Below are 18,440 nucleotides of genomic sequence, written 5' to 3' on the forward strand. Positions count from 1 at the left end.
ACTTCCTTCAAGTCTATCCACTCGATGTCCTTTAGGTCGGAGGTTTTGCTGACAACTGGTTATAAACACAGATGATGACACTGATAAAGATGCTTCTCTTCCAGCCTACTGCTGCCGGGGGATGTAGGGGTCTAGTCTTTTAATAAAAAACAAAAGTTTTGGGAGGAGAAAAGCATGCTGGGGAAGAAGCAGACATTTCACGGAGTCTCACAGAAGATGCCATGCATCTATCGAATCAGAAGGCTTTGTTTCAGGGAGAAAAGGCGATGATGACATATTTCTGCTTTCTAGAAGGCCTGTTCAGAGCTGGTGACTAGCTGTTTTGTTTTTTGAAATGTGCTACTTCCTCCAACACATCTTTCAAACTAAACGAAGCTGACAGATCGGAACTGATGAGATGACAAACAAGGTTTTAATTTAGTTATTACCCATTTGCCTAGTTCCCTCCACAATTTTCAGTATAAAATGAGAAGTGACAACTTGACTTCAGTTACTGCATTTTTTTTTTTTAACATCTTACTTTACAAAGCAGATGAAAGGTGTTGGAATCTTTCATATTTTTGTTTTTCCTACTGAGTTTGCACTTTAGAGAGAGAACCCTCTGGCACACATCTCTGTCCACTATTTCAAATCTTTTTAAGTCTCTTTGAAAATTTCTGTCAACGGACAAGACAGACCAGTCCACGCACTGCAAAAAGTATTTCTTTGTCTGCAGAAGGCAATGATTCCCACGGCAGACCCAGGAAGGGAGCACTTCCAGTGCACGTGGCAGCCATCGACTGTGTTCAAGGCAGACATTCGAAAACCAGATGACTTCAAAAGGGTGTGAAATAATGTTTGGGGGAGGGTGATGCCCACTTGAAGCCATGGCTCTTGTCTCCCATTGCTCTCAAACATTTTGAGTCCTGAGGCTGGAAGTGCCCAGAGGAGAGGTCCTGTCCTAACAGGACCATGAGGGTCACTGGACATGAACGTGTCTTTGGCCGGTGGCTGGTCTTCAGTCTTCACGCTCACCTTCCATTCTGATGACCCAGCTCTACCTGGCCAGCAGTCAGCTCCCTGTTGGCACCCGCTTTGGCCTCATAATGTTTGTCATTTTCAAGGGTGTCTCCTCCCTGAGGGCCGAGATCTGTCTTCACTTCCAGTTAACATCCTCATGCAGATGAGAGTGGACACTGACTGGCTCTTCTCTACTAACCAAGCGGCAGCTCCCAGTCCCCACTGACCATCCTCAGAATGTTCAAGGGTCCCCTCCAGATGCCAGGACACGGGGCCCTGGACTCCTTTCTACCATGACATATAGTTTGCTCACACATATGTGAACAGTTGTTTTAAAGACTTCACATCATTTCTGGAGAAGGACATGCCAACCCACTCCAGAATTCTTGCCAGGAAAGTCCCATGGCCAGAGGAGCCTGGTGGGCTACAGCTCATGGGGCTGCAGTGCTGGGCACAACTGAGCATGCACGGGCTGTGCAGCATGTGGGATCTTAGTTCCCCAGCCAGGGACCGAACCCTCGTCTTTTGCATTGGAAGTGTGGAGCCTTAATCACTGGACCCTCAGGGAAGTCCCCCTTTGAGTTCTCCAGGCGTCTCGGCAAAGCCTCTTTCCGTCTCGGCAAAGCCTCTTTCCTCCCAACGTGGCAGGAACCTGAGTCGAGAGGCTCCAACATTGGGCTGCGAGAAGCAGTAGGTGTGGTGCTGTGTGTGTGCCCTGCACGCCTGAGGGCGGGTATCAGAGGCCCACCACCCGTGCCCCCCCCCCGCCACCCCAGCCATCTTCCCAGTCCCTCCCTCCTTAGAGCACACCCAGGCCCCCTGGTACCCAGCACCGCTGCCCTGAGCTCAGCCCTGCCCCTGGCCACCTCCAGCAGGACTGGAGGTGCTCTGCCTGCTGCCTGGCTGCAGTGGGGGCCTCTCCTTGCCCTTCTCAAAAAGCTGGATCTTCTCCCACTTATCAGCTCTTGACCACAATTTCCTTCTGTCACCTCGGAAATTCTAGGCTCTTCCTGGTGTGCTCCTGAGTTCTTCCTTTCATCTAAGAACGGTCTATCCCTGCTACTGAATCAGCTGGAAGGGAGGAAGGGGTGCATCTCCAGCCCTTTCATCCTCGCTGGCACATAAAAGCAGTTCTCACCTGTGCAGGTACGACCGGCTGTCATCGCAGCCTACAGCCAGTGCTGAGGGCTCGATTTTCTGCCTGAAATTCCAGTTCTTAGATCTTCAGATGATCTGAAGTCCTTCCTGGTTCCGTCTGAAAACTCCCCAGCGAGACTACCAGCAACTGCATGTTTTCTGGGCTATTTCTGTTGTTTTTGGGTCAAAAGTGTGCCAGGAAAGGCAGCTTCCATATATGCTAGACACTGGTGATCCCATTAGTCCAAATCTTTTAACTACATCCCTTCACTGCTTCCCTGGTGGCTCAGACAGTAAAGAATCTGCCTGCAGTGCAGCAGACCCGGGTTCGATCCTTGGGTTGGGAAGATCTCTTGGAGAAGGGAATGGCTACCCACTCCAATATTCTTGCTTGGACAGAGGAGCCTGGCGGGCTACAGTCCATGGGGCTACAAAGAGTCAGACATGACTGAGCGACTAGTACAACACTCACTGCAAACCATGCCAGGTGATTATCCGACTCTGTATCCTCGACAGCATTGAAAAGTGGGGGATACTATTAATTTGGCCCATTTTTTGGCTTTGTCATTGATTTTATTTAGGAACTCGTGGTTTTATATGTTTGTTTATGGTTCAAGAGATTATGAACAAAAACACCAACATAAATAAATGATGAGTAATTTATACTAAAAATGGTACAAGTAAGGTTCAGATTCAGTAAGTAAAAGACACTACAGAAAAGAAAAACATGGTGGTTAAATGCATAAGGCACAGTAATTGTGACAGTGAAGTCAGGGTGAGAGAAAGAAACCCAGAGTGTATTTTATTTCACAGATGACTCTTGGGTTCATTTTAACTAAAAGCTTTGTACTTAAAATAGGAATGCATACTGATTCGTAAAAATTATCTGACGGGAGAATTCAATCGTGCCATTCTGAAATTGTTGAATAGCTATAAAATTATGTTCTCTATTCAAGAGAGGTTTAAAAACTTCAGGAAAAGAAGTCTTTACACACTGTAATTGTTAGTTATTCAGGTTGTACAGTGTATTTTACACTAAATTATAGTGATGCTGGGCCTTAATCATGCCATGAGTCTAAGTTTTTAGCAATTTTCATTTGATATAGATTAGAAAAAATTAGTGGGGCCCATATGAGCTTCTGAAAATCAGGAGGAGATTAAACGAAATTGTCTTGTGTTAGGAAGTCCACTCTGGGATGTGTCTCTAGCTACGATCTAGGTCACAGATCAGAGAGGAGGAGCCACCCCCAGGCAACAGAGCTTCAGGGATTCTAAGAGGTCTTAGCGCCCTATTCTCAGCACTACCGTGAGGCTACCATTAATGGGCTTCACCATTCAATCATAATCTATGCTGGCAACAAAGACTCATGTCCACTTGTCACCAGGATAGTTTTAATACCAAGATCGTATTGCAAGTTCTTTCGATTGCAAGGAGATCAAACCAGTCAATCCTAAAGGAAACCAACCCTGAATATTCATTGGAAGTGCTGATGCTGAAATTGAAGCTCCAATACTCTGGCCACCTGATGCAAAGAGCTGACTCATTAGAAAAGGCCCTGATGCTGGGAAAGATTGAAGGCAAGAGTAGAAGGGGATGACAGAGGATAAGATAGTTGGATGGCATCACTGACACAATGCATGTGAGTTTGAGGAACCTCCAGGAAATGTTAAAGGACAGGGAAACCCAGCGTGCTACAGTCCATGGGGTCACAAAGAGTCGGACACGACCGAGCGACTTAACAACAACAACATATACATGTTAACCATAATTTTCATGTTACAGCGCTTTCCCGAAGAGCAACTCTTTGCTGGAGAAACACATGCTCACAGACGTCAGCTGGCCCAGGAGTCTGAACTGGCGCCCGGGACGAATCTGCTGGCAAAATCAGGATCCTCCTCTCTTAATGAACATCATCAGAGAGAGAGAGCCAAACCCGGCTTTAGGCCCAAGATCTAGCAGGATATTTACTGACCAGAGCACAGAGCCCTGGTGAAAACAGAAAACAAAACCCAACAAAGCAGAAAAAGAAACGACGACAAACCCTCGCCAAAAAAACTCAACTGTTTTTCTGTTCAAAGTTTCCTAATACAAATATATTTCAGTACTATTGAAAATTCAGTTTTGGTCTAAAAAACCCAAGCCTTGGGTTACCATTTTCTACAGACTTCTTGGCATGATTCTGGTGGGAGAGGGGTGGAAAGAGTGGTCTGTTTGGGAAGGTTACGTGAGATCATGTTCGTTAGTGGGCTTCACTCCGTGAGGTCTGACCATGCAAAGGGTCCCCGCTTCCCTCCCCTGCAGGACCAGCCCCCTCCCAAAGCTCCTGTCAGCACGCTACCTGCCATTCCTGGTATCGTGCTGCCGCATATTCTTGATAAAATGAATCTTCTTAAAGTTCTTTGGTCTGGGCGAACCTGAGAGAGTTCGACATCTGAAAAACAAAGCCATTTCAAAAACACAGTCAGTCGGTCTCGGATAGCTGAGACATCTCCACACAAAGACAGGAAGGAAAGACCAGACGAACGGTTTGAGTCACCCCAAGGATAACGAGGACCTTGTGGCTAGAAGCGAGGAAGCTTAAAAAAAAAAAAAAAAAAATCCAACAGACAGACAACTTCCTTGAGAATACTTCCTTGATAATAATTTATATGGCTCTGAAGAGCCAGCTAATGAGAGCTATAGCCCTTAATTCCAATAACATAACCTACATGGATTCCAAAGACATTATTTGTTCCCGTCATCTTAAAAAAGAATCCTTCCATATCGACACAGGTATCAGGAACGGAAAACTGGAAATTCAGCGAATTCAGAGGCAGGGAAAAACACTGGCAAATTCGGTTTAAAAACAACCCTGAATCATTTTTCTTCTATAGCAGGACTCTGGCTTGAGTCCCCTGGACTATTGCCTCAACACTCACCTTGGCTATGCTTGGAAGTCACAGCTTTACTTTGAATGAGAAGCAGAGACCTGGCTAGTGGCTGTTTGTTTTTGTTTTTTTAGATAAATTTTAAATAAATATTTGTTCAACAAATTGACTTGGATTCTAATTAATTTTCCCTAGAATATATGACATGTGCATGCACTGCAGGAATAACAGAGCAGAAAGGTTTTATTTGTGTATATTTTTTCGAAGTTACCTGGCAAAATTCTAAGACACATAACTGCAACAACAGCTAAGATAAAAAGCAAAATCCCAACAAATGAGAATCTGAAGTTTGGTCTTATCTTGAGAAAGGAAGCAATGTCCTCTCTAGTTGGGTTTTTGCTGCCAAAATTTTTTGTTTACTTAAACCTTTCTGACCATAGATCCCGAGGGCTGGTTTCTGGGATCACATCAGATGTGGGTCCCAAGAAGTGGTGCCCAGGTTCCCAAAGCCACACTGAGGGTCTGAGCTGGGCTGTCACCTGAGTTGAGTCAGTTCTGAACTTGGAGGCTTCAGGTAAGAAAACAGCAAGGCGACCCAAGGAGGAGGTAAACCTGAGGGCAGTGGGGTGTGGGGGCCCTTTGGGGGGGCAAAGGATTAAGGAATGTTCAGAGTCACACACCTGCCCCTCAGCTCTGATCTTTACTCTCCCCCAGAGGCCTGAAAGGGGCTTCTCAAGTGGTACTAATGGTAAAGAATCCACCTGTCAATATAGGAGACATTAAGAGACATGGGCTCAATCCCTGGGTTGGGAAGATCCCCTGGAGAAGGGAATGGCTACCCTGGTATGGAGCCTGGTGGGCTACAGCCCAGGGGGTTGCAAAGAGTCGGATACGACAGAAGCGACATAGCACGCACTTACGCAGGGGCCTGAAGGGAAATTAGGGGACAGCCCGGGTCTAGACTTCAGGGTGTACATTCCCCTGAAACCCCCTTTCCTGCCCTCCAGGAAAGGCCAGTCTTCCTAGAAGCTGCTTCCTAGGGAGCACTGAAAATTATTTTTTTCCCATAGAAACAGCACCTTAAAATAGAATTTATCTTGAAAAAAAAATACAGTGAAGTGAATGAGTGGTCAAAGCAATGACATGGTAGCTGTACCTGGTGACTTTCATCAGGAAAGGGGGGTTCCCTGGGCATTGGGTCGAGAGGCAGGAAGATCCCCTGCCAGTCATGTCCACTTCACCAGAGTGAAGTGTCCACAGCTCATGGCCACAGCCCGAGTGGCCCTGCCAGCATCCACTCCAGCTCACTACCAACCCTAGTGATCTATCACTAGTAATATCCCCTGGAGCTCTTGTGACAATTACACTTGAAGATTTCTATAAGAGCTTCATACGCTGTCAAGTGATACGTTCAAATACACATGTTCATGTCCATACATATGTGTGTGTGTTAGTCGCTCAGCTGTGTCTGACTCTTTGGAACCCCCCATGAACTGTAGCCCACCAGGCTCCTCTGTCCATGGAATTCTCCAGGCAAGAATACTGGAGTAGGTAGCCATTCCCTTCTCTAGAGGATCTTCCCAACCCAGGGCTCGAACCTGGGTCTCTGGCATTGAAGGTGAACTCCTTACCCTCTGAGCAATCAGGGAAACCCACTCTTTGGGACCCCATGGGCTGTAGCCTGTCAGGCTCCTCTGTTTCTCCAGGCAAGAATACTGGAGTGGGTAACCATTCCCTTCTCCAGGGGATCTTCCCAACCCAGGGATCGAACCCAGGTCTCCTGCATTCCAGGTGGATTCTTTACTGTCTGAGCTACCAGGGAAGGCCCATATGTACACACAGGTAAATATTCATATACACATTTCAAGTGTTGTGATTATTATTAAAACTTTTAACTACAAAGGGTGCGTATTTTGTTACTATTTGCTTCCTATATTCTTAAAACTGTAGTCCTGGGACTTCCCTGATGGTCTAGTGATTAAGGCTCTGAGCTTCCAGTGCATGGCGTGTGGGGGATCTGATCCCCAGTTGGGGAACTAAGATCCTACTTGCTGTGCAATGTGGCCAAAAAAGTATTTAAAAAAAAAACAAAAACCCCGCAGCCTTTATTAAGGGTCCTTTCTTGGTTTTTAAATAGATTCTTTTAAAGACAGGCAGTGCCCCACCTGAGGGCATTCTATAGATGCTTCCTGTGGACCTCAGGAAGGGTTTGAATCAGGAAAGACACTCACTGGTCCCACTCCCCACTCTGAGCTTCCAAACCCAGATCCAGCCTTCCTGGGGTCCAAAGAGCTACAGCCTCACTTTGCCTTCTCGAGGCCACACTTGGGAGCAGACCTAGCACCTTGAAGGGTCTCAGTTCTACCCCCAGAATGACTGTTAGAGTCTGCAGGCCACTCAAGGTCCCCCACTGTCTCTCTCACACACGGCAGAAAGTTCTAGAAATATGTAGTCACTGGAGAGAGGAGGATCCTTGAAGGCATAAATGTGTGCTTCCACTGGTTTCTGGACAGGCATTCAGGAGCATCCTTACACACTTAGCCTGTGCCCTCGCCCCTTCCTCCACTGCCCCTACCCAGATGCAGAGTTTCCAGGCTCCCGAGTCTAGATGAGGGCAGTGGGCTAAAAGCTGAACTGTGACGACACCCTCCTATGACCTTGAGCTGCTCCCAGTCTCCATGCCTGTAGAAAGAGGTGCTGTTACCCTTGGATTTAGACACAAAATCTTTCAGTCTTCAGCTGGAACCAGAAGTTGGCAAAAGGGCACTGGCGTGTGTTGGCACTGGTAATTACTGAATGGTACAGCAGATGGCACCCCTCAATCCAGACAGGCTGGAGACCAGGGCCGGTGGTGATGGCTGCCACACCTGCGGTTAGCCAAACAGAGGTTTTTCTGGACACCTAACAGACAGCCTAGGTTCTTATTTCTGGGAGACCAGGTACCACCAGACAATGTGGAAAACCCCCATCTAAAGGCTCTCACGGTTAATGCTCAAGTCTTGGAGTTCAAGGTGGATACAAGAAACTAACCTGTGATGTGCATGAGAAAAGTGAAACTTTTAAAAAGATAATTGAGCACCAAGTTGCTTCAGTCATGTCCAACTCTTTGTGACCCTATGGACTGTAGCCTGCCAGGCTCCTCTGTCCATGTGATTCTCCAGGCAAGAACACTGGAGTGGGTTGCCATTTCCTACTCCAGGGGATCTTCCCAACACAGGGATCGAAACTGTGTCTCTTACGTCTCTGTATTGGCAGGTGGGTTCTTTACCATTAGCTCCATCTGGGAAAGGCCCAAAAAGATAACTGAAGAGGTGCCTTATTTCTATATTAGCATACAATTCTAACTGCAAAGGGACTTCCCTGGTGGCTCAGTGATAAAGAATCTGCCTGCCAATGCAGGAGATGTGGGTTAGATCCCTGGGTCAGGAAAATCCCCCTGGAGAAGAAAATGGCAACCTGCTCCAGTATTCTTGCCTGGGAAATTCCGTGGACACATTGAAGGAGCCTGACCCACTGTAGTCCATGGGATCACAAAAGAGCTGGACACGACTGAGTGACTACACAACAACAACAATGCTGATGATCTAGCCCTTGGAATTGCAAGCTGTATGTTGTGTTGTGTGTGTGTGTGTTTTTAAAGCGTTCAGCTATCACCACCCCGGACCTAAGAAACACTTTAAGAGAACTGTGGCATTGGCAACAATTGCCAAGGAAACCGGAAGACTGAGCACTCAGGTTAAAGCAGGTTAAGCAAGGAAGAAACTAATTTCAAAGCTGCCTGCATTAATGTGTAAATATCCATTTAAAACCATACATTATAAGTGACGCAAAATTAAATTAGGATAGAATTAAATTAGAAACTAATTTAATGAAAGATTAGCTCTTTCTTGTTAGCACTGATTACAGGATACACCTAATTATGCAAAAGGTTTTTAATAGATGCCTTGAAGCAGTTTGTTCTGAGTGCTGACTTTGAAAGCAAGTTGGGCGAATAGCCTTCCGCCCCCGCAGTTCCCAAAACACTTTGGCGTCATTACTGGTACATTCATTTCTCAGAATGGAAAGGACCTTAGAGATCAGTCAATTTGTCCCTTCCATTTTACAGGTGGGAAAACGGAGGCCTCAGCATAAGTAAATGAGTTTCCAAAGCCATGTAAGCAGTTAGTATAAAAATGGGGCCAAAAATTCAAATCCCCTGACTCCCAAACTGTTGCCCCTTCTGCGACTTTTATGTCTTAGGAACAAGTTTCTAAGTACATATCAGAATTTTTTATCGAAGTATAGCTGATTTACAACTTTGTGTTGGTTTCTGGTATATGGCGAAGTGATTCACACATGTATCTCTCTGTGTGTGTATTTATTCTTTTCCATTATGGCTTATTACAGAACACTGACGACAGTTCCCTGTGCTCTACAGTAGGATCTCGTTGTTGATTTTATACATAGTTGTTTGTATCTGCTAATCCCAAATTCCTAATTTATCCCTCCCCTACCCACTTTGGGGCTTCCTTGCTGGCTCGGTGGTAAAGAATCTGCCTGCCAATGGGTTCAATCCTTGGGTCAGGAAGATCCCCTGGAGTTGGAAATGGTAACCCACTCCAGTATTCTTGCCTGGGAAATCCCATGGACAGAGGAGACTGGCAGCTATAGTCAAAAGAGTTGGACATGAACAGGACAACCTCTTCCAATAACCATGAGTTTGATTTCTATGTCTGTTTCTATGGTAAGCATCAGAAATTTTTTAATTAAAGAAAGTCCACTAGGGAAAATCTAGACTTCTTAAACTGCCCAACTCCCTTGATTCTGACTTATTTTTTAAACTTTGTATTTACACAAGATTTGTTGGAAATTAAGAACAGCACTCTGTACGTAGAAGCTGGATGAATTTACAGTTAAGGCAAATCAGCCATTCCATTTTCACTCTGACCGTTTGTGGCATCATAGGCCTGAGAGCCAGAGGACAAAGGACCTGCCTGGGCGATGCTGAGAGAGGGTGCAGGGGGTGATGGGGCACCTGACCAGGAACACGGCACCGGGCTCCTCCTACGCCCCCTCTTTACCACAGGAACCCCTAAGGGGGTGACATTACCACCTTGCTTGAATGACCGTGCTCCCTGCAGCCTCTCCAAACTCCAGGGCCTTTGCAGTTCTGTTCACTGATGGGCATCAATTGTGCTCAGATGCCAAAGCCACCCGGTGCCACTTGAGGACGTTTCTCCCCCGCATTCACTAATTAACTTGGGCCACTTAACAGAGACTGACAGGAGAACACTTGCCCCGGGCCACGTGGATCACAGCCACACGCCATCAGCCTAACGTGGTCCCTTGCTACGAACATTTTCTTTTTTTCAATATTTATTTTATTTACTATTTGGCCGTGCCAGGGCTTAGTTGTGTATCAAATCTGGGCCCCCCTGCATTGGGAGCATGGAGTCTTGGCCACAGAACCATGAGGGAAGTCCCTTGGATGTTTTCAAAAAGCCATCAAAAGTGGAAATCAGACTGTCTGGCCCTGACTTTCTGTTTAGAATGATGTCGGTGATGAGACTCACAGTCACGGACGCTTCGGAGCAGATCCCAGGCCTGTCTGCGCTCCACGCTTTATAACCAGGTGGTCCATGGACATGACCTGTGGCCTGGGAGTGAGGCTCTGTGCAGGGAAGGGGCCGGCTCCAGGGGGAGACTCTCCCTCCATCTCAGCCTGCCAGCATCCCCCGTAAACCCGCAGCACACCATCCTACCTGCCTACCCCGCTGCCCCAGCCCCCTGTGCTGACCCCGTCTTCCCTCAGCCTCTCCTCCACCGGCCAGCCCAGTAGGAGCTTCAGTGAGGACTGAGGGGGACGTGGTGTGGGCCCCCTGCACTCCAGGAGGGCTAGAGGAACCGAGCACAATGACAGGAAGGAGAGCTGCCAGTCAGAAGCCAGGCACAGCTCCGCAACTGCTGTCGCCCACCGCCCCCTCCATCCCCCCAAAAAAAGTTGCCTTGAAAGCACTTTTCTAATCCGGAGGGCGAAACGGAACACTTTCAGCCCTGAGGGAGCACTCATAGGTGTCTTACCCTTGTCCCCAGCACCTGACCATGGAGGAACTTAGGGCCCCCGTTAACCAAGTCAGAGACTGCAATGCCTGTGTCCCCTCTGGGAAAGCCAGAGCAGGGTCACATTCTTCTCCATCAAGCAACAATTTTCAAAAAGAAAGGGTCATAGCACCCGAATTCACACGCACACCGGGCTATCCTGGTACATGGTTGGGATTTCACAGCATTCTCCTTCTAATATTCCAAAGGGTTGGGGTTTCCAAACTGAGTCTGGGGATCAGATTGTCATTTTTAGAATTTAATTCTGTAAATAAAGACCTGGAAAAGAAAAGCAAACTTTGGCCTCCTTCTCGTATTGCAGGCCATTCACATACACATAAATGCAACCAGAAAACTGACCTCCGTAGAGGGGCATTCTCCTCAATGTCTTCCAGGGTCTCCAAGGATGATCGCTGGGAGATGAGGCGACGTCTGCAGAGAGAGGGAAAAAAATCTAGGTGTTAAAACTGCGTCATGAAATGGATCAGGAATTTCCGTAAAGCTAAAACTATTCTAAAATAAAGTCCGTAAAAAAAAAAAATCAGACAAAAGGTGTCTTTAAAAGGCTGTCATACTCTCAGACTGTACCCTCAATGCCAAGCCCATCTTGCCTTGCTGAATCCTGACATTCTCCCTGGGAAGAAACGAGACGTGATGGAGACATTGTATGCTGCCAAGTAACAAAACCAGACAAGGTGCCTCTTACTGCATATAAATTTGGCACTGTGTGTGCACGAGTGTGCTCAGTCGCTAAGTCGTGCCCCACTCTTTTGAGACCCCATGGACTGTAGCCCTCCAGGCTCTTCAGTCCATGGGATTTTCTAGGCAAGAATACTGGAATGGATTGCCATTTCCTCCTCCAGTGGATCTTCCTGACCCAGGGACCAAACTCGCATCTCCTGCATTGGCAGGCAGATTCTTTACCACTGAGCCACCTGGGAAGCCCATTGGTACTGTGTGCCCTTTTCCTAGAGCATTAGATATGTTTTTAGTATTAAAATACTGTTAAATATTGAAATATCAGTGGTCGGAACCAGCTTTAGCTGATAAATATTAAATTTTAAAACCATACTAAATAAAATATCAAAATCAGTAGGAGGCAATAAATAAAACTTATGGTCTCAGGGACTTCCCTGGTGGTCGAGTAGGTAAGACTCCATGCTGCCAATGCAGGGGACTCAGGTTCCATCCCCGTTTGGAAAGCTAAGGTCCCACATGCCTTGTGGCACAGCCAAAAGATCAAAACTTACCGTCTCTGGTTGGCCGTGATTTCAAAAGCAACTAGAAACACAGATGACATCATTTCCCCAGGAGAATTTCTCAGTGACCATTAAGAATATATATCAGGACATAACTAGGTAAAACACAAATGCTTTCCAGATGCTAAAGAACTGAAAACCACCTGCCCAAACCTCCTTGATCTTCCTTTGTCCAACTGAAATAAGAATGGGTCCTAGATAACTCAGAATATCTGATACAGGGACCGGGTTGGGTGATGGTTGGCAATGTCACAATAAATCCATTTGAATAAAGACCATCACTTCATAATACAATAGGTGATTTGGCTGATGGTGGGGGGTGGTGGTGATGAGAAAAAAATCTGATTCAATCTTTACCTTGGAAAGGACTAAAATTAGGATGTCTATTTTATATTCACTTGACAACATTTAGGTTAAGAACATGCAGTTATAACCAAGGTCTAATTTGTCATTAAAAAAATGAAATGTTTTTTGCTTTGTTCTGTGTGTATTGTTTCTGACCAACCATGTGGCTACCTTTTTGTTTCACATTTTATTTTTAATAAGAAAGGTCATTTTTGCAAACCATTTGAGGGCTTCATCGATTTTCTCAGAGCCTGTCTTCATCTTTTTAAAAAATATTTATTTATTTGGCTATGTCGAGTCTTAGTTGCAGCATATGGGATCTCTGATCTTTAAGGTGGCATTCAGGATCTAGTTCCCTGACTAGGGATTGAACCCGGGCCCCCTGAATTGGGAATGTGGCGTCTTAGCCACTGGACCACCAGGCAAGTCCCGTCTTCATATTTTGACATCAAGTCCTTTCTAAAACACTCAGCATGTTCTCCCTGCTTTTCTCTCCAGTGACCCTTGTCCATCCACGTGTGAGAACTGGAAGCACTCCGACATCACCTTCAGTGTCTTCATGACATGCTGACCTTTTATAAGATATGCAGTTTTATTCTGCAGTTAACTTACACTGAATTTCCATTTCTCTAATGTTGCCAGATTTCCAACAGTTAGCCAGACTGGAGGCAATGGCCTTGGGGAGACACTGGTCTTAACCGAGGGGTAGGGAACTGATTTTATAGGTGGGGATTTGAAAGGAACCCAATTCTTGAGCAAGCAAGAGCTCTCTATGCAGCCCCATGAGTCCGGGGACTTGGCTCACCAGGACCCCTGTGACCCTGTGGCTGAAGGAAGGGGCCACTTCATCTACTGAGGTCAGTTCCTCCGGGTGCCAGGTCTGGCTGGAATGTAGCTGCAGGCTGGGATAGGGGCCTAGTTAGTCCCACTCCCATCCACCAGAGCTCTCAGAGATAGGCGTCGCCATGCTCCCCACCCAAGGGATGGTGTGATGCTACAAGGAGCATGTGTGCTGGGGCAGACAGACTGAGATTTCAATCCTGGAGTCTGGAAGCTTTGGAACCTTAGAAAACTTCTTAATCCTTGAGCCTCAGTCTCCTCATCTATGAAATGGGGAGATGAGAAAAACTAAGAGAGAGACATAAAGTCCATGGTACAGAACAGTTCATGACTAGGAGCTCCTGGGTTTTCATTATCACTCCAGTTCCTGCCACCGGGGCTGCACCGTGACCCATAACCCTCCCCACTCAGTTGATGGGGTCATCTTGGCTCTCTTAGCTCTGGCAGCTCCTCCAACCCCAGCCAGCGTCTAGACTGTCACTCCAAACACCCTGTGCCTGAGTCAACCTGTGACACGTGCTCCCTCCACTCCTGCCCCTCCTTGTAAGCAGAACTAACTTGGTGTCACATGTGCTGCTGCACCGGTAACATATATAAATTGTGTGTGCTGCTTCTCACCTAATACCAACATCTCCTCCAATGGGCATGTGATTAAAATGATAATTTACTCTGTCTACTTCTGGATAATGTTCTGAGTTGTTAAGTCAAAAGTGAAATATTATTTTAGGTATGCACCTCTAGATTGTCATTAGACAACCTATTCACAGGCAGAAATAAGTGTATGGGTTTCGGACCCTGAAAATTCCAACAAATTCCATCAAACTCCAAGCCTTCCTTTCTAGAATAGCATCATCAGGTGACAGGTAAACACACTTGGCTCGACCTGCAACCAGGGTGACTACAATGACCGTACAGCTTCAAGCTCTCCCTTCCTTCAATCATCCTGACAGGGGTCAACCAGGAAGCCCTGTGGTCAGCCCTGGGCAGCAAAGATACAACCAAGGTTGCAGCAAAGGCCCGGCCAGTGCATTCTGCCCACCCGCCCAACCACACCAACAGCGAGCCTGGCCTGTTGGGACCGCAAAGCTGACCCCGGCTTGACTCCTGTCTTCAAGGGCTCATATTCAAGGAGCCATTATCAGCAGGGAATTCCATTAACAATCCCTCGAGCTCCTCTGGCATTTGGGGCTGCCCCTCCTCCCACCTCAAAAATGGTGAGGCCAGTCCTCCAGTTGCGAATGCCAAGTGAACCCACAGAGGACACATCAAGCCCTGTAGGGTACCCTGAGGCTCACAGGCTCCTGTCCAGCACTCAGACCTGGAGGTTCACCTTGGAAAACTAGGTCCAGTCCCACAAACACACAATCTGACAATTTCCTAATCTAAAAGCCACTCCCAGCATGCTCTTTGAAAAATAATCAAATTAGGATACATCTTTCTATGTATTTATAAGGATTTGTTTTCTAAAAGCTATTAAATCAGATATTCTCTTCATGAGTTGAACAGCTATAAATTCTCTCTTTCTCTCTCTCACACACACAGAGGCACTCTTAAGGTCTGGATTCCTTAAAGGGAAAAAAATCCAAAACTCAAATGCCCAACTGTTCCTTTAAATTCAGCAAACGTGCCTCCCCTCTTCATGAACAGAACCAAGCTATATACTCTTTAAGATGCACATATAGAGCTTGGAAAGAACTACCATGGATCCTTATAAAGAAACCATCATATGCATGTACACACTGCTATATTTAAAATGGATAACCAACAAGGATCCACGAAATAGCACAGGGAACTCGGCTCAGTGTTACGTGGAAGCCTGGATGGGAGGGAGTTTGGGGGAGAACGGATACGTGTATATGTATGGCTGAGACCCACACACACATATATATGTATGGCTGGTGGATATGCTGTCCCACCAGCATATCATAGTGTTAATCAGCTATACTCCAATATAAAATAAAAAGTTAAAAAAAAAAAAGAAATTGTCACATGGCAGCAGGAAAACAAAGATGTGATCCCTGCCCTTCCTGCCACAAAGGGCCTGCCCTGTGGTGATCGCTCATCTCTGCCCCCTACCACCCAGCTACATCCTTCCAGGCTGTGTAAGAACATCTTCCCTTGCCTTCTATTCTCAGAAAGCCCCAAATGAAAGGGAAGGCTAAGAATAGGTGGCCAGCCTTCACCAGACACTTTTCACACTGCCGTCTGCCTCATAAACCAAGTCCATGACTGTGCAGACTCCTAACCATTGGGCACGGTTAACAAGCAGAGGTCTTTGCATATTTTAATGACTGATGAGGAATACTCAGCCTTGGACCAAAACAGCATGCCCCCTTATTAAACAAGCAGACATTCAATAACAGCCCAAGCATTCTGCGTCGACATCACTACATGGATGGCTGAGTCCTCAGAATTCAGGGTCCCCTCTGTTATCTGACAACTATTATCTGCGTCCTTCCACACTGGCCACCAACACTTTTGAGGCCGATGTGGTTCACATTCAACACTCGTAGGTGAGTCAGCCTCCCTAAAGCCCCCAGGATCATTTTAGAGTATTATCCTTTGAAGGCTGGACTCTGCTGGGGCAAGAAAATGCCAATACCTGATGTGTTTGTCTATCTAGATATACCTACGTGGACCGACTAATTCACTTCTCATTCAGGCTAATGGTTGACGGTGGTGCAAGTCACCTAGGACCCAGGGCTGGTCACAGTGGGAGTCCTGGCAGTGGAGCCTCATCATAGTGGACACTGGACTCACTGATGTCCCTGCTGACCAGTGAGGCCAGGGCAGGGTCATCCTGGGTCCCTCTGCTCAGGGTAATTCCCTTATGGGGTGACCCAGGGCAGCAGCTTGGCCCCAAATCCAGTGTCAGGTAGTGGGCACAAGCGGAGACAGCTCTGGCCCCTGATGTAGGACCAAGAGGAGATAAGGAAGGTGATCCCTGGTCCGACAAGTAAGTCGGGTTGGATCAATGCTCTCCACCCTGGCTACACCCAGGGAACGCGCACCATCTCTGGGAGAAAAACTCAAGCTTTGAGAGTAAGAAGAAACCCTGACCACCTGGGCCAACAAATTGCTATCCTGTGTGGCTCTGCTTCTCCCCATGTAAGGAACCCCCTTCCCGGCTGTAAGACAGGCCACTGGACGGGGCGTGAGGGCCCCATGGATTGCTCAGCTATACAGGGGATGTGCCAGCTGAGGTCATAATTACTTCAAATCCATCTAGACAGTTATCATGATCAAAAAAGCCCAAACAAACAAAACCTCCAACCACAGAACTTTTTCCTCTAGTCACCAGACACCTATACACTTGTAATTTATTTGCTTTGTTACTTGTGTCCTTCTCACACTGACCACCTCCTTTCTGTTGGAAAAAAAGTGATGACTCCAGGGGATTTCCCCAGTGGTCCAGTGCTTAGGACTCCATGGTCCCACTGCAGGGGTGCCTGGGTTTGATCGCTGGTTGGGGAATCGTGATCCTGCAAACATTACAGTGTGACCAAAAAATAAAAATTAAAAAACCAAAACAAGTACAGAGATAATAACACAGAAACATATACATTACCATATGTAAAATAGATAGCCAATAGGAATTTGCTATATGACTCAGGGAACTCAAACTGGGGCTCTGTGACAACGTAGAGGGGTGGGAGGAGGTGGGAGGTGGGAGGGAGGTTCAGGAGGGAGGGGACATATGTATACCTATGGCTGATTCATGTTGATGTATGGCGGAAACCAACACAATATTGTAAAGCATTCATCCTTCAGTTAAAAATAAATAAACTTAATTATAAAAAAAAAAAAAATGGCCCCTCCTGCCACTGAGCTGCTCAGCAAAGCACTCGCTCCCCTCACCTGTGCAGGCTCAGGGGTGGCGTGTACTTAGCCAACAGCAGGGACTCGATCAAGGCCAGCTGAATAAACTCATAGAGTTCGCCATCAGCAGGTGGGTGTCTGGGGAATCTTCCCAGGCAGCGTTTTCGTGGCCTTCCACTCAAGGCTTCCCTATACACAGTTATTACTGGGATTTCTCTGTTCAATCCACCAGATCCCAGTCTGATCACCAGAGCCCAGAAATCATCCTCAGAAAGCATCCCATAGCCTCACGACAGTGAGAAGCAGTAGACCCTACCCCTGCAGGAGGTCGGGGGGCAGGAGGGATGGGGAGAAGGGTCAGTGCTCCCAGCACAGCCCAGCAGTGTGCAGGTAGAAGGCCTGATCTGTTTAAAATGGATTTCTTCTGAGTTTATTAAACATTCATTTCCCACTTGCTTTTTGACTATAAGAGTAATAGGTTTTCATTGTTAAAAAAAATTCGAAGATGTGTGAAATAGAAATTGAGGAAATGACCTGCAAACCCCAGGGCCCAGAGAGCACCCTCTAAGAGTCTGGTGTGTGTCCTTTCAGACTTGCTCCTAGTTTCACACATGCTTGTAAACATAAATGTGTATGTATATATATATATATATATATATATATATATATATATATATATATACACACACACACAGCCTCCTCTGTCCATGGGATTCTCCAGGCAAGAATACTGGAGTGTGTTGCCATGCTCTCCTCCAGGGGATCTTCCCGACCCATGAATCGAACCCATATCTCTTACGTCTACCTGCATTGGCAAGTGGGTTCTTTACCACTAGAGCCACCTGGGAAGCCCTTTCAGACATATACTTTTTATTTATCTGGCTGCATCGGATCTTAGCTGCAGCACATGGGCTTCTCTAGCTTTGGTGCTCGGGCTTCTCTCTAGTTGTGGCACACGGGCTCAGTAATTGCAACATGTGAGATCAGCTGTCCCGAGGCACGTGGGATCTCAGTTCCCTGATCAGGGATCGAATCTAAGTCCTCTGCATTAGAAGGAGGATTCTTAACCACTGGACCACAAGAGAAGTCCCAGAG

At 46.7% G+C, this 18,440-nt stretch overlaps 1 protein-coding gene across 2 annotated transcripts in view; it reads right to left on the reverse strand.

The window, feature by feature from the left end:
• CABLES1 (Cdk5 and Abl enzyme substrate 1) overlaps positions 1-18,440 on the reverse strand; it is a 102,150-nt gene that overhangs the window by 43,046 nt on the left and 40,664 nt on the right. For both annotated transcript variants that reach the window (XM_086372974.1, XM_086372973.1), the window contains exons 2-3: positions 11,443-11,514; positions 4,476-4,568 (exon numbers count right to left, since the gene is read on the reverse strand). In XM_086372974.1, the coding sequence (XP_086229100.1) occupies positions 4,476-4,568; positions 11,443-11,514 (165 nt within the window). The remainder of the gene's footprint in view (positions 1-4,475; positions 4,569-11,442; positions 11,515-18,440) is intronic.

This window comes from Bos grunniens, chromosome 24, assembly GCF_055505025.1.
Source record: "Bos grunniens cultivar Pamir isolate PY7600 chromosome 24, Bosgru_T2T1.0, whole genome shotgun sequence".
In the NCBI taxonomy this organism is placed as follows: Eukaryota; Metazoa; Chordata; class Mammalia; order Artiodactyla; family Bovidae; genus Bos; species Bos grunniens.